Source organism: Peromyscus eremicus, chromosome 1 (assembly GCF_949786415.1).
Source record: "Peromyscus eremicus chromosome 1, PerEre_H2_v1, whole genome shotgun sequence".
Taxonomy (NCBI): Eukaryota; Metazoa; Chordata; class Mammalia; order Rodentia; family Cricetidae; genus Peromyscus; species Peromyscus eremicus.
The window spans coordinates 135586434-135603569 of NC_081416.1; the positions used below are offsets into that span (position 1 = coordinate 135586434).

The window sequence follows — 17136 nt, forward strand, 5'->3', positions numbered from 1 at the left end:
AGTATTTTGCTTCCAACCTAGAAGTGGAAATTCTTTTCCAACCTTTTTTAACCAATGAATTCCCAAAAGGCCAAGGGGTCCATCATTGTGTAACAGAGTTGGAGACTCTCTTACAATGGCCCTGCTTGACCCTGAAATTCTTTGGAAATTACACGATTTACATTAAAATTACTGAAAGTATGCTTTCTATTGCAAATATTTCAAGACAAAGGAATTAAAACGTCAGTGTCTGACTACAAGAGAAAGTTCTACAATCATTTTAACGTGAAGTAACATATTGATAGGTTTACCAATACTCACTATCAGACAGGGAGTTGTGCGTCTAAGCTTTGAGTCATGAAACAGTATACCGCAGAGAAATGTATGACACAGAGCATTGATGCTGCAACAGGGGTCTTCCAAAAGAGACGGAGTGATTAAAAATGCACCAGTAGGAGCTAGAACTTCTACCTTATGTGAGAAAGTGTTGTATTTATACTTAATGACTGATGAAAGTACGGAGGCTGGGACTAGATGACTACCTTGAAGAATACAAGGTCAAAATCTTGAACTTTTGAGATCACTAGTTTTCCTCATGAAGGAAGACAGTAGTGGGCTTAGCAAGTCTGTAGGTTGAAGTATTGTTTTGGAGAAGAGGGAAGGAACTAGACTACAAAAAATAGGTAAATTTTCCATTAGTAGACCATATATGTGGACACATAGAATGAAGTGCTGATACCAATAGAGCTTGGGCATTTGTGATGGCCAAGATGTTGATATTTAAGTGGAGGTAGAAGGAGGGATTATGAAATGAACATTACCCTTTTACCTCCTGGTCCCATTATCATACCCAACCTGACTCTGTTTCCTTCATGTTCCTCACTAATTATTCTCTATTGCATTGCTAAGTCCATGCTTGAGTTTAGTTATGGGATGTAAAGTTCTTTGTGTCTTCTTGTCCTCACATTTGCTAGTTTTGTCATGAGATCTCTGAAAATTCAGTTCCTACTTTAAGTTTCTACAAAATGCATCTGACTAGAAGGGAAAAACGGAATCAGTCACAAGGGGGCAGAAGAGTTCAGCCACACCCTTTACCAATGGCCTTGAGAGGCCTCAACATTTTTAATGAGGGTAGAGGATTTGGGGGTTGAAGTCCTACTTGTGCTGATATTGGAATGTCACTGAACTCTCTCTCGAGGTTTGAGTTGGATGAAACACTCGCAAGGATGCCAATGGGACAAGCCTTCCAAAGACACACAAGAACATTTTTCTGAGGAAATCTTGATGGGGACAGATAGAGAAACATCTGCAAATCTCGTACTACATGGATAAAGAAACATCACTCCCTAATTAAGTAATCAAACAAACGATAAATGACATAAGGACTGAAAAAATATTAGGTATGCTGACAGACTTTCTAAATAAACCATGTGATTCAGACAGTGGGGGCATGTCCCAGCCCAGTTCTTCATTACGCTTCATTTCCCTCATGGAATCCCTTCCCCTTGGGCTTTGTCATCCTGACTTTAACTCCAGTCCCAGTATTCAGACAATTGAAGAAGCAGTAACCCCTGTTACCCCAAAAATCTCTGCTGCTCCCTTGTGTTAGTACATCCTTGACCTTCAGCTCTTTTCTTCAGATGGGTTTTCCTTTAAAGTGACCCACTAATCTTAATCTGCTATTCTCCCTAGTGCTGATCATCTATAACTCCCCTGTATTTCTTTAGTTTATTTTATATATCTTCCCACTAAGTTTTATATTCTTCCGTGTTATCACTATCATTCATTTATTTTGACTTTTTATTCTTTGAAATGATTCTATATTTATGAGGTGTTACAGAAATGTTAATGCTGGGTCTAACTTGTCCCAATGATAACAACTTATTTGGCAACAGTGTAGCAACCAAAACTGCTCCAAAGTTAGTAAATAGAATATCATTCTTGTTCAAATTTTTCCCATTTTGAAACGCATTCATTTTCTCATGTACTGTGGAGGTCTATAAATTTTTATCATAGAATTCAATTTTACAGGCAACAGTGTCATCAGGATACAGAACTATTCCATCATTTTTCATGCTGAACCGCTATCACACATTCCCTAGCATATGTTTGTCTGTTATTTGTTGTTACAATTTAGTCATTTCTAGAATATTGTATAAAATCAACCTTGCACATCACATAGTCTTTCCATGTCTTTCCTTTTGTACTCATCCTAATACTTTTCAGATGTGTTATACTTGCCCCAAATAACAATATTGGTTTCTTTTTTGATCCATTTATTTGTATTTGTATGTGTACCAGTGTTTTCTATTCATGTATAAATATATGTACCATGTGCAAGTTTGGTGCCTATGGAGGTCAGAAGAGGGTGGGTGTTGGGAACTGAATTCAGCTCCTTTTAAAGAGCAATACATATTCTTAATTGTTAAGCCTTCACTCCAGTCCCCATGTTGGTTCCTATTTACTGCTGAATAATATTTCACTTATTTACTCTTTTGCACAATCAGAGACACATGGGATTTTGCAGTTGTGTATTGTTGCAAAATAAAGCTGTCATAAACATTATCATACATATTTCAGTATAAAAACATGCCTTGAATTCTATACACATTCAATGGGTGACACCCATTGGCTCATATGATCAGTATATGAAAATTTTAAAAAAATCCTGTTAATTTGGTTTGCAGAGTAGCTATTGATTTGATACATGTATCAACAGCATGTGAGTGCTTCATCTATTTCACATACTCTCTTCTGTATTAACAGTGCATTTTCTTATAGCCATTCTAATATGCGTATAATGATATTCCTTGTAAAATTAAAAAATAGAGATATGAAAGTAGAAAGAAGCTACCTGGGAAGAGGTATTAGTAGGAATATAAGAAGAACAAGAAAATAAGTGTGGTGGGAGAAATGCTCTAATAAAATCCATGATTATATATAATTAATATATGCTATTGTAATAAAACATTAAAAATAATTTACACTTCCCTATAGATGAACTATGCTACCCACCATTTCATGTATTTATTTGTTATCCACACATCCTGACTGACTTAGTCTCTGTTTTAATATCTGCTTATTTTCTGGTTGGGTTGTTTATTAGTGTTAAATTTAGAAATATTTGATTGAGCTAATTATTTCATGATTTCCTAAGTATATAATTTCACAAGTGTGTAATGCATTATGAAAATGTTCTTCTCCACTCTCTGTCTTCCCCTCTTCTCTCTACCTATCCCCTTCTCATATGTATGATTTTTGTTTTGTTGTGTGACCCACTGAGTTTAACCAGAGTCATCTGTGCAACCGTCAGATTGGAGCCTGGTGAGGTCAGCAAAGTGTACACAATTATGACAATGACTGTCCCTCTCCCTAAATCTGTCAGTACAAAATAGTTCAGCAGTAAGGGACCAGTTCCCGCAAATCCAGTGCATTTCTCTTATTCTATAGTTTTCCTCTTCACTCAGTTGGATGTTCCTTATGCTTTTCAGAAACTTTATAGTTTCATGAAGTAGACTTCGTCACTTGTTTGTTTTATTTCCTTGGCAACTAGTGTCCTATTCACCAAACAAGTTAGAGGCTAATTTCACATGGTGGCACACGTCTTATTTTTCATGGTCAGTTTGAAAACAGTTTCCCCAGTCGATGACTTTGGTTTTAATTTTTGTGTTTGATTTCTGGATTTTTTTAGACTGAGTATCACTATAGCCTGTAGCCTTGGATAGCCTGGATTTTGCTATATAGATTAGACTGGTCTTGAACTCATAGAGATCCACCTGCTTCTGTCTCCAAAGGGCTGGTATTAAAGGTATTAGCCATGGCATGATAACTTGCTTCTTATTCTCCAAACAGTGTGTTTCAGGCATCAATATATTTTAATTTTCACAAATTTCTCAGTTCATTCTTTAGTGGCTATGTTTTGATGTCCTAAGAACACTTCATCCAATGAACATTGGTGGAGTTTTCCCCATTATATTTTCCTTTTAACAATTTTTATAGGCGGAAGGAATGGCTTGGAGTTTATAAGCAGTTGTTTGTCTTTAGGGGAACTGTGTTCAAATTTCCAGCACCTATACGGTGGTTCACAACTGTCTGTACCTCCCATTCGAGGGCATCTGACACCCTCTTTTGACTTCTGTGGGTATAGGGTATGCACATGATTCAAAGACATACATACAGAGCAAAACACTTATATACATAAAATAAATAAATCTATATATTTTTACAGTTAGAGATGTTTAGTGCTATACCAACTTTTAGTTATTTTGTATGCAAGGTTTATGCCAAGTCTTTGGTTTGTGTGAATTTTGTGTACAAATATCTAATCACTCTGATGTCATTTATTGAGGTGTCACTTTCTATTGAGTTGTTCTGGCATGTTCGTCCGAATTCTGCTGTCTCTCTCGTGTGGGGCCATGCTTGAGTTCTCTGTTTTTTTTTTTTTTTTTTTTTGAGACAAGGTTTCTCTGTGTAGCTTTGCGCCTTTCCTGGAACTTGCTTTGGAGACCAGGCTGGCCTCGAACTCACAGAGATCCGCCTGGCTCTGCCTCCCGAGTGCTGGGATTAAAGGTGTGCACCACCACCGCCCGGCCTTCTTTTTTTTTTTTTTTTTACTATCCTATGTGTTTATCCCTCTGCCAAAGTCTACATTGTTTTCATTTCTGAGTTGTATAGCCAGCTACAAAATTAGGAGCAAGTCTGTGCAACCATTAGATTGGAGCCTGGTGAGGTCAGCAAAGTGTACACAATTATGACAATGATTTATTTACAATTGTTGTTTATTGACAGTCCACTTATTTACCTTTTAGACAATTTTAGTCTAACTCTCTCCCATTCCTGGGGCATCTATTTGTTTTAAGTTTGCACTGTCAAATTTTGTTGCACCTTAAATGTAAAACCAGAACAAATCAGTTGTTCCGTTTTGGGCTTCTTACAACTCCTTCAAAGATTACCAACAGTAACTTTTTTTTGTGTGTGGTATGTGTGTGGGGGACATGTATATTTTCTTTGAAATTGTTTCATTATGTTTCTTCTCATCCTCATGTGTTTCCAAATTATATGGATACTATTTTTGCCATATACTTTGAGAATAGGATTTTTACGGCAAGCCAGCGTTTTGATGCCTTTCCTGTGACTGGTGGTAATGAGCTGTATCCTCTAAGGATATGATTTCTCCTACTTCTGTAAAGCCAGCGATACCAGTTATGTTGCTGCATGTTTTCCAAAAATTGAAAAGTTATTAAAATACTAATTATGAAACCCTCAAAACACAAGCAAGCATACATCTCCATTTTTAGCAGTGCTGTATGGTCTGTGAAATATTTAGCAGGTAATATATTTTCATTTCCTTTGATGAGAAGCTCATAGACTGAATGGAATTTGCCAAATTTACATTGGCACGATCTGCCAATGATGCATATGGATGAGCAATATCTACTTAGGGTTTGAATAAGATATAAATAATCTTTTGTTTTCAGTTTTCTGGGACTTAATTAAAATTTTCATAAAAAACAAGCAGATAATTGGGAGTTCTATTTTTTTTTAAATTAAAGTGACTCAGAGGTAGGTGGAATACGTGTTTTGTTTCCTATTTGATGCATCCCTTGATATATAATAACAAGCATGATTGATGAAAAGACCTAGCAGAGTCAGCTGCACACTGATGCATCTGCTATCCACATTTCCTGTTTTATTTGCCCAGAGGATATTAGTTATGACTTATAAGTCAGGGGATGTAATTTCACTCAGTTTTTTTTTTGTTAAAAATCAAGAAAATTAGAAGAGTACATGTGCTTGGTTTACATGTTTTACATAAGTAATTCGGAAGCTGTAATTTTCAACTAAATACTGGTATCATCTTAGAAGACAAAAAGAAATATTCAATGCATTTAGAAGATATTCATCCCCCAGTCCCTGTGGGTTCTTCATCAATGCCATCCAGTCACAGATTAAAAACGTGTGAAGAAAATGTCTATATTATAAATATAGAGACATTTTTCTTGTCATTATTCCTTAATACACACATTAACTCTTTTCTTGAAGTTTTTGTATATCAGGTGTTAGAAACCATTGAGAAAAGATAAAGCAAGTACGTGAATGGATGTGCATGTACTATAGTCAAGCATGCTGCAATGTTTCTTAAGGTCCTTGATGGATTTGGGTATCGACAGTGGTCTTAGAACAATGCTCCACAGACACTGAGAAGCCTTTTTTTACATGAATGTCTTACGCACACTTTTGGAGACTTGCTGGATTTTTTTGTTTTTTGTTTTTTTTGTTTTTTTTGTTTTTTTACAGCAGGCAGCAATGGAAACACACACAGAGCCAAGAGGGCAGCCACCTCCAAGCCAAAGTTGGGCTTGAGCAGAACTTTTCCTTCTATTTCTCAGAAGGAAGCACCTGATGATCCCTGGTTGATGTGACTCAACCTTCACTGTTGTGACAAGATGGATTTTTGCGTAAACCATCTAGTCTCAGTACATTGTTGTTCAGCCTTGGAAAAGCATTGAGATTGCTCTGCTTTCTCCATTACGCTCAATCACAAATGTTTTTCCTCTGCTGTACGCAATGTTCTGTTTTGTTTACTCCCATTTTTAGTCCATTTATATGTAACCTGTAGATACCATTAAAGTAATACCACCATTTAGCTTTCCAGACTATGCTAGCCTTCACATTACAGTTGTTCTTGTTTTCTCTATCTGAATTCTCAGAAACCATGGTCACAATATTCATAACGTTAAAATGTGAAGTAGCACTAAATTGATAAAAAAAAGCAGAACAGCAAATCTACAGGAGGGAAGTTTCTGATAGCCCCTCATGGTCAGAACATTGGATCAAATAAGTCAGTCACAGGAGCTTGAATTGTGCAATTACAGAGAGTCCAGTTTTGCAGGTAGTACATCGTTGTGTTGTCAATGGTCAGGGGAAAAAAGTCATAGAGGCTTCAAAAATATGAAACTTTCTATCCACATTTGACTTTAGAATTACTTCACCTGTTTGGGGATTGTAGGGTGGGCTTGTAGTTTCCCTCTAAACTGCTTCGCTCATAGATCACATAGTAAATTTTCACATACTACGATGGCTACCCAGAAGGTGACCATTTTTGGTACCAAAATTGGGAAAAATGTAAGCATTTGATTTTGATAGGAATTGTATTAATCTTATAATTCAGTTTCTCTCTTTACTCTGTTCTGATTTATATCATGAAATTTCTTTGCTTATATTCTTTTTCCTTTTAGTGTTTTATGGGATTTTCAACATACAGACGCAGAATCTGCTTAGTTAAGTGCATACTAAAATACTTCTGAGCTAGGATAAATTGTATTGGATTTTCACTTCTTTTTCCCATTGTTATTGCTTGAAAATAAAAATTTGCCCATTAATCTTGAATTTGGTGTTATTGCTAAACACCCTTATTATTTTAGGAATATTTCATTTTTGGTTTTGTAGGGTTACTTTTGAAGTAGACAATTATATCATAAAATGTAAATAAGCATGTTTCTTTTACTTATCTCATCTTCTCTGGACAGGAATTTTGCTGCTAAGTTGAAAAGGAAGACTATGGAGTAAAAGTGGATACCTTCCTTTCATATTTAACCTTAGCAAAACCATTCTATCATTCAACATCCAATATTAAGCGATGCTAATTATAGTGCTTTTTAGGGTAAACTTTGCTAGGTTACTGTTCCCATTTCTTTTTTATTTTAATTGATATGTGACATTTCTAAATATTGGTGGGCTGGAGTGTGATCATTTGACATGTGCATACAGTGTGTAATGATCAAATCAGTGTAATTAGCATTTCCATCTTGTCCAACATTTATCATTTCTTTGTGTTGGGAAGCATGATCCAATAATTCTTCGGCTGGGTATACAGCCAAAGGAAATGAGATACGTTCATCAAAGGACATCTTCATTCACACAGTTATTGCAGGACTATTCAAAAGAACAAACATGAAATCAACTGGTGTCCACAAACATTTTGGACAAAAAGCTGAGGTATATGAACAGAATAAAATATTATTAACCAGAAAGCAAAGAAATTCTGTCATTTTTTTGCTGTGACTTGGATGGCTTCATGTTAAATTAAAGAAGCTAATACTATAAATACAAACCTTCTTTCCTTTTTGGGATTGCAATTTAGTTACAAAGTTTCTTCCTGCCCATTCTTCAGTTCAAAACCTCCTTTACATCACTCTCTACTCTCCTTCAAATTCATGGCCTCTTTTCTCATTGTTATTACATACATATATTTATTTATGTATGACTATATATTCCTAATACAACCTGTTAAGTACATATAGTGTTACTTGCATGTATGTTTTGAGGGATGATTGTTTGGCACTGGACAGCCAGCTGGTGTCCTCTTCCCTGGGGAGAACTACTTCTCCCACTTCCACCTCTATTCAGTGGCCTGCAGTTCTTTGTGTAGGGTTGAGGGCTTGTGGGCTTTTCCTTATTCAGTTTGGCATAATTGTTTATACCATCCTTGCTCAGCTCACATTTTGGTGGTCACGTTGTTGAGACTTTATGGGTATGGTTTCTGATGTTATTGAGAGACACAATCTCACAGAAAACTCCTCTTCTGAAATGTTCCTTGAACTTAAGTGCAGGGATATTTTATAGATGTATCCATTGGGATTGGGCTCCATAACTCTACATTTTGTTTGGTTGTGTTTTTTTTTTTCTGTAGTAGTTCGAATCTGTCACAAAGATGAGGGGTGAAGACTACACTTACCTGTACTTATAAGGACACATGCTTATAGGATGTTAGGGATTTAATAGACTAGTGGTTGTTGATTCTCCTCTAATGACCACCAATTCATTAGCACTGAACAGTAGCTAGGTTTCCAGTACTCTGCATGGTATCCATCTTATCAAGAAGGTCTCAAGTATGAAAGAAATACAAAACAGTTACAAAGGAGGAATAAATTTTACTTGTATTCCTTTCAAAGACTAAGTTACTAACAGTTATTTTTTTATATCACGATGAGTAGAATTTTATCAAGTGTCCTTTTTGAATGAATTCATCTTATATGTTTTATTCTTCTGATTGCTAATATGGTGAATTATGACAGACTCATATTTGAGAGATTCTCCTATTTATGGAATAAATAAAAAACATGACAGTATCGTATTCTTATTTTCACATATTAGTAAGTTAAAATCTTTAATATCTATGGGACTTTGCCATGACAGTCTGCTATGGGAATTCACTTGGATCAGTGTTTATCATTTTATTTCCTGCCATCCTCTGAGAATATAACACCATCAACTTTTGTCACAGATACAAATAGGCATGCAGCTATCAATCATTTTTATCTACCTGCCTCATCTCTATGGCACATGCATTCCCAATTCCATTTAAGGCTTGTCACCCACTTATGCTGATTGTCACCTCATCCCCTCAGTGCTGGCTTCTCTTCATCTTCAATATTCAAGTTGTTTATGTTCATATGCTACTCAATTCTCAATTCACTAAACTTATTTTTTGTTGGAATATGACCTTTTGATGTTTTGTTTCATAAGAGGGAAATAAATTTTTATAAATAATTTCAGTAGATACTTTTTTGTTACTTCATTACTTTAGACCTGAAAGGTACCTAACCCCACTACCCTTTGACTCCCACAGCATCTCTAAAGCAAATTCTCTTGATTTCACTAGACTCTGCATTTTCTTGATACCATTTGAGTGTTCTCTCTGACGCTAAGATTCACTGCTCTTTTCCCCACCTCTTTCCTTTCCTGTCCTTCTCTTTTTCTTTAATTTTCCCAAGCATATCTTCAGTAGTAAAAGGAAGCTACATATCTGTTGTAAGTGTCTGAAAGTGAGCAGCAGATTGCATTTCCTGCCCGAGCTACATGGGAAAAAGCACAGTTTACCTTTCCAAATCCCAGCACTATCTCTAAACAGTTCCACCCATCCTCACTCATGAGCTCATCAGGTTGTATTCCGCGTTTCAGTTTTTTCTCTTGTGAATTTCTACCCAGTTGAATTCACGTCTCTATTGACGTATCTCATATTCATGTCAAAATCAACTTCTTTTAAAAGGAATTCATCATCTTCCCACACGAATCTGCTGTGTTTACTTCCTAAATAAACAACTGATACTCAAGAAGTTCTTTATGCCAGAAAGCTTGTCCACAGTCCTCATGTGTCCTACCTTTTCTATCTGTAGCACTTAGTTAATTTTTTTTGTCAACTTGTTCTACAGAAATTTTCCCCACTAATCTCATCTTTATACTCATTCTCTGGTGAAGTCCACATTGTTGCTCACCAGAGTTATTAGTGTTATTACCAACCATTTAATAACTTCATTTCTAAGCCTCTAAACTTAATTTCTTCCCTAACAGCAAGGATCCCACTAAATGCAAAATCCCTTTTCAAATTGTTTATGATACTTCAAGAGCATTTGATACTCTTGGCCACTTCCTCTGGTTGGAAATGTTGCTATTTTGATTTCTATGACCTTGCACTCTGCTGGCTTTCTTTTTGAACTCTTATCCAGGCACTCTTTGTAGTGACATTGCCAGACATTCCTGCACTACTCGACAAGGAAATGCTTCAGGTTCTCAGAAGACAAGCATGGAGACATTTCTCCTCACAGCTCCTGTAGATAAATGCATTACTCCACAGCTGGGGTATGATGTTCTCACTCGAATTTGGTATCTTTATTGTATATCATTTTTAGTGTGTTTGTAGATTTCCCTTATAGAAAATGCTAGCTTTCCCTGAAATTGCTCCCCCTCTTCCTGTCTCATCAATTAAAAATGACCTTTAACCTATATTCAGGCCTGAACTCAGAGTCAATACCTGCTGCCCATTCCCCACTTTATCCTCCATCCCTCAACTTCCAAAAGCAAAAATAAAGAGCAAGTATTCCAGTATGCTGAAAGATAATCACTGGTATCATTAAAATTTTCCTTTGTGAAGCATTGCTAAATAAAATTAGAATCATTTTGACCACCACAGATATTAATTAATTACTCTCCTTAGACAGTTGATCTAATAACCAAGGCAGTTACTGGCAAATAAATAATGTTTATGAATAGGGTATATTATATACTTCTTGAAAGCCATATTTTTTTAAATCTACCAATATCTAAAAGTTCCTACAACAAGTTAAAAGCACAATGAAGTTCCATATTTTTATTAAACAAATAAATGAAATGTATGCATCCAACCACAAAGGCTGTAAGATCTTCTCATATTAAATCGTGGGGAAAATAAAGAGGTAAAAATCACTATGTAGATACAGGGAAATATGTAATATATTTAAGGAATTTTAGCCCTTACTAAGTAAAATGGAATAATGGGGGCAGATTAAGAGATAAAAAGAATATTTTAGATAACTTGGAATGAATTTTACTTCCTATTTTCCTTTTCTTTCATTTCAAGACAACTTATAGTATTGCGACTCTGTATGCATTCTCACCGCAGTCCTTAGACACAAAGAGATGTTTCCATCAAACATACCCTCCACAGTATCACATTCAGGTTGTTAATAAATTTTCATACAGTAGATGCAAATTGACACAACACTTATTTTGTAAAATCTGAATTCTATGCATTTATCTGCAGCCCTCCATCCTCATACTGTTTCTAGGGTGGTATTTTTTTTTGTGCTGTGGATAATTCTGGCTACTCACCTGCCTTCTTCAATCTAGTGAATGCCTTCTGACCACCCGACAATGATCATTCTGTTCATTCTTGAATCTTTAACTCCCAGCATTTCCTCTTCTGAACACTGGCTGTTTAACATGCACCCCAATTAGTACAGAAGACAACATGTAGCATATGTCCAACTATAGAAGGGCATATGTATGCCAATTTTAATTAACTAGTAATAGAATGGAACACTATTTCACTTTTATTATATTTTTAATCACTTAATGTATAAAACATACTTTTATCTACTAAATTGGATATTTTTCGTTTTCCCACTTGATACGTTATTTTTACAGCACTGACCTATTTTTGTTCCTTTTTTCTTTTTAAATTAAAATTATTTTTAATGTTTTAACTGAAACAGAACTACATCATTCCCTCCCCAATTTTTCCTCTCTCCAGCTCCACCCAGATACTTGTGTTATCGATGCATTTACCCAGTAAGTAGTTGTTAATTTGTACTATTTATCCTTTAAAAATCCCTGGAACTATTAGAAACTGACTCACATTTTTTTTTTTTTTGAGCTGGCTCTTGAAGCTGCTTCCAATATTTTCTGCCTTTATTTTTTTTCCCTGCTACTTATCTCTTTTCTATGTTTCAGGCTAGTTGAATACATTTGTTGTTCTTGATTTTTTCTGTCCTGCATGAAGGTACCGATCTTTTCTAGTATTTTGAGTGCTCATGTCCTTTGCATATACATTATGGCTTTCAGTTTTGCTCTTACACAGGATTCCTGGGTGAGCGAGCGAGCGAGGGGATCTCTGCATCTACAGCTGTTTCTTCTGCCTTTTCCTGATCTTGTTTCCTTCTGTTCGATTGCCCTGTCCTATTCCGTTGTGTTAGCTTTTGTTTTGTCATAGTATATTCTGCTGCAATCCCGGAGAAGCCTGTTTACTAATGAGAGACAGAAAGAGGTGGGTCAGGGTGGGGGGAGGGGGGAGGAGGACCTGGGAGGAGCAGAGGAGAAGCATACATTGTATAAGAAAAACATCTATTTTTAATAAAAGGAAAAAAAGGAAATAATGCTGTTTCTTGAAAAAAAAAATAAAAGCATTTGCCAAGAACGTCCATGTGCCAGGCATAAAATAAAAGAGCTTCAGCTCCACGACAGGAGGTCAGATAAGACTTTTTATCTTCAAATGTGACAGAATGCACTTAATATTTTTAAACATCATGTGTTTTCTGAGGAGGAGTTTAAACATGGATGTTGTAAACAACCCCAGCAAGGGGTGTCCTGAGTTGGTCAGGCAATATTAAGGTAGAGCTGCGAATACCAGGACATGTAGGAAAGATATAACTTTACTGTTTCATTTAAAATATCCTTTTCCTATTTAATTATGATACAGCTTAAAACCATATATTTTCTCTGAGGACAGATTAAACTAGGTATTTTAATTTATATTAAAACTCCATAGGCTTTTTCTACCTTACATGACTTTAAAAATAAAATTTATTAATTTGAAAATAATGTGAAATAACAGGAAATATTAATCTGAAATAGCTGTGAGGGGCTGAAAGGAGGAAAAAGGGGAAAGGAATGATGTAAGGCTAGTTCAATGAAAACACTAAAATAAAATAATTAAAAATTAAAAATAAAAAGGAACACAAATAGGTCTGTGCTATAGAAGTAAAATATCAAAGTAAAAATGAAGCTACAGTTGGCACATGAAAAGAATCAGGGAATCTCTCCCAGCTAGAATATCGGAGCATCACAGTGATGGCCTCTGAAACTGAGCATCTGCTGTTTCCTGACGGGTCTAGCTCTGCGTCTTAAGGACTTCTCCAAAATACTTGGAAAACTCTATCTTTTAATTTATAAGCCAATGTGGAAATGTAAGAAAGTCATTGAGTGTTTCCTGCCCTGTGTTCCCAGGCTGCTGCATCTACAGAAACAGGTGTCGTGAATTAAACACTCCATATCTGCAAAGCTTCCTTCTCTGTGGCTAGCTGTCTCCAAGACAACACAGTTGGAGAGCAGCCCTGCCCTTGTGCCTGTCTGGAATCAGCTCCTTGTTTCTCACAATCCTATTCCTCTGCAAAGGTTTGGTGAGGGTGCAGTGTCAGGAATCTTGGATCTGTTGAACTCTTTATCCATGCTCTTACAGCAGGGAAACCCTAAACTTTTAAAATAAATGTGACAACTAACACCAGATCTTTGTGAAGAAGTACACTGAAAGCCAGGTCACCCACATTAGGGTTACTGCCAATTTCCCCCCACTCTCCACTCTCACTCTAGTAAAAGACGGTGGGGGCAACTAAATGGGGGTAGATTCATTTTTAACAGACACAGGGGTTTGTACGTATTTTCATTCCCTGCGCCACCAGCTAGATAATGCCACTGAGTGCTGGCAGATCTGCACTCCAACACACTGATTGTAGCTCTTTCATATGAATATGATTCTGTATACTTTTAAATATGCTGTGACGGGTGCTTCCCCTCATCCACCTTCTCCAGAAAAAAAGGCTCTAACTTTGGCTAGGTGCCTTTTCCTACTTGGAGTGTAAAGGATGTGTGATCTCATTAAAGCCCCTTCCCTCCCTCTTTCTCCCCAGACCAAAGGCTTCCTAACGATTTCTCCCCAGTTACTGCTGTGTACGGTGACTCTCATCCCATTTTACCCCCCCCCCCCCCCATCCCATACTGCCCGATGCAGCTTACAGATGCTGAGCCACAAATGTGGCTGTCACTGGAGGCACCTTCCTATACCCAGCTACCCCTGTTTCATCCATGTCATGGCTCTTACTGATACCACTGTCAGAAATGCTTCCCTCATCTTCATCCCCCCCCCCCCGCCCCCAGGATGATTATGTTTCAGATCTTGTCATCACCCCTAAGCAGGATAAGGGCTTGATTAGGTTGTTAATTCTTTCTGAAACTAAGTTCCCTAATTTATACACCCAGAAGCCTATTTTTCTGTAAAAGACTCTTGAAATTAATAAAAAAAAATCAAATCCTTTGTGTATGCAGCAGGGAGCCAAGGGTGCTCATGTGAGTGGCGGCTGGGGGGGACTAAGACTCAGCATAACCTCTATGATTTTTAGGATAGTTCCTTACCAACACTCTTTGCATATTTCTTCCTCCGTGCAGATACAGTAACTTCCTCTTATGGATGATAGGAGGATAAAATAAAGGATAAAATGCTCATAGTGTTTAGCAACAATGCTTCATTCTGTTAAGTGCCCACCAAAAACTATTAAAAAAAAACCAGGGAAGGGGCAGTGGCTTCATAATACCTGTTATTATTCCCATGTGGTGTTGTAAGAGTTTTTTTCTTTGATTATTACACCTTTAATGTGTCAGTCTTTGAAGTGTCACCAGTTTCATTGAAAAGAAAATAAAGCTGTAAACTTGAGTGATTATGTGTAGTGGTTTTCCACTCTTTAGATGAATACTGTATTCGTCCATGCTGTGCATGGGAGAATCTTCATCATCTCCACCCATTCCCATTCCCATTCCCATTCCCATTCCCCCTTCCACAAAATAATTGCCCTCCCCCCAAAGAAATTATTTCACAACGATCTTTAATGCTCATTTCAAAGTTTATTTATGGGGGGGTTGAACACATGTTTAGTAAAGTGTGCTAAGTGCTTACACTGAGAACATTCCAGCTCGAATCAGTCCATTCCACACAGATGCTTCCTGTGCCAGTTGAGGTCAAATGGAGAGGGGCCTTGACCTTTCTCTTGGTCAGGCCTGTGTTGCTGGTGAGTCCTGCTTACTCTCCAGGGCCTATTTTTTTTTTTTTTTTTTGTCGATACAGATCATCAGTCCCATACAAAGAACAAGATTCACAATATCTCAGTGTATTTCACAAGTTTAGCACAGCACACCTCTTGTACAAAAATCCAAGAAAGCACAAAAGTGAAAGCACCCACTTGCTTACTTATAAACACACATGCATAAATCCTAAATACTACCCAAGGGTACACAAGTGAACACATTGCATTAAAAGGTACAAAAGCACTGTATGGAAAACTTAAAAGTTAAACATGAAATGCTGCACTGCGAATGTGGAATACTCTAATGACCCAGCCCCACCCTTACATAGCCTTAGTATGGGTCAGAAACTATGAATGTGCTGGGGACCTTTCTAGTCCTCAGAAACACTGCTGCGGGGGCAGTGGGCAGCGAGATTAGCCTGCCGCAGAGCTCTGGCCTGCTCCAGAGCCTCTCTGTATCGGGAAGGCCAAGCCTGGGGTTCTTTCTTAAAGACCCTGGCCAGGAACTCCATAATCTGCATCTTGGTGATTTCACGGTTGGCTCTGGACCCCCAGAAGAACTCGTACTCAGGAGGCTCGAGGTGGGGAACACGCTGGTACTTCAGGTAATTCTGCTGGACGAACTCCTCGGTGATAATCTTCCTCACGTCTCCGAAGGTGGGGTGCTTCTTCCAGGGCCTCAGCCCCAGGATGCGCAGCACGTTCCAGACCGCGCCCTCTCTGGCCCCGCGGCCCTTCACGTAGATGAGGCTCAGGATCATGAGCAGGAGGCCTGTCATGGGCATGCGGTTGTTCAGCGCCACTCTGTCCAGTTCCTCTGGGCTGAGTGCTTTGACCAGGGCAAACTCCATGGTGTGGAGATTGGTCAGCCTCAGGTGCAGCCCAAAAACTCTGGCAAGGATGAGGCTGGTGCGCCTGAGGATGCTTCTGCACCATTTCTTGTAGCTGCCCATGACATCTTTCACCATGTCTGGGAACCACAGGACCATCCTCTTCTGGTCCTTGACCAACACGTACCACATCAGCTCGTGCGCCTTCTGCACCAGCTGGGCCGGGGCGGGTGGTGCTGGCATCTGCCGGGCCGGGCTCTGGGGCTGGTGGGCGCGGCCCTCCTCAGCGGCCTGCTGCAGGATCTTAGGGTCGACCTCTTCGAACCGTTCTGCAGGCGGCGGCGAGGCCTGCGGGGCTGCCACAGGGCCTTCAGGAGCGCTTGGTGGCCCTGCGGGGGGCTCGGCTGGAGACGCGGGAGGAGCAACCTCCACCGGATCCGCAGGACTGACTTGCATCTCCGAGTTGGGGTCCTCGGCTGCAAAGTTAGGGTCGCTCAGGTCCTTACTTTGTTCCGACATGTCTGCGCCGTCTGATCAGAGCAGGACCGCTGCGACTGGGAGCTCTAGGAACCGGTACTCCCTCGGTGGACACCAGCAGAGGAAGTGCGCGTTACTGAGCGCTGTGCCTTCCGCAGCAGCGGACGGGCGGGGCGGACATGACACTGCGCATGCGTGTTGGGAAGCCAGAAGGGCGGTAGGGCTGGACAGGAGTGAAGAAGCAAAGCCCAACCGCTGGGGTCTGACAGAGAGAGGATGCCACTAGACTAATCTGCAGGTCTCCTGTATGGGCCAGAGATAGATGATGGGGAAGGAGCAAGTTTAAGTAGAAACATGTAGCTGAGGTGGTGAAGTCAAGTTAGGACACACTGGGTGTGTGCAAAATCAAGTGAAGTGTGAAGGCCCTGGAGAAAGGCGGAGACTGGTTCTTGAACTTGGGT

At 38.7% G+C, this 17136-nt stretch overlaps 1 protein-coding gene across 1 annotated transcript; it reads right to left on the bottom strand.

Annotated features, from left to right (window-relative positions):
- Positions 1-15169: 15169 nt before the first annotated feature.
- On the bottom strand, positions 15170-16823 carry Ndn (necdin, MAGE family member). The gene has a single exon (XM_059253327.1). It carries the CDS (start codon positions 16715-16717, stop codon positions 15740-15742), a length of 978 nt encoding a protein of 325 aa, XP_059109310.1. The 5' UTR covers positions 16718-16823; the 3' UTR covers positions 15170-15739.
- Between the last annotated feature and the right edge of the window lie 313 nt (positions 16824-17136).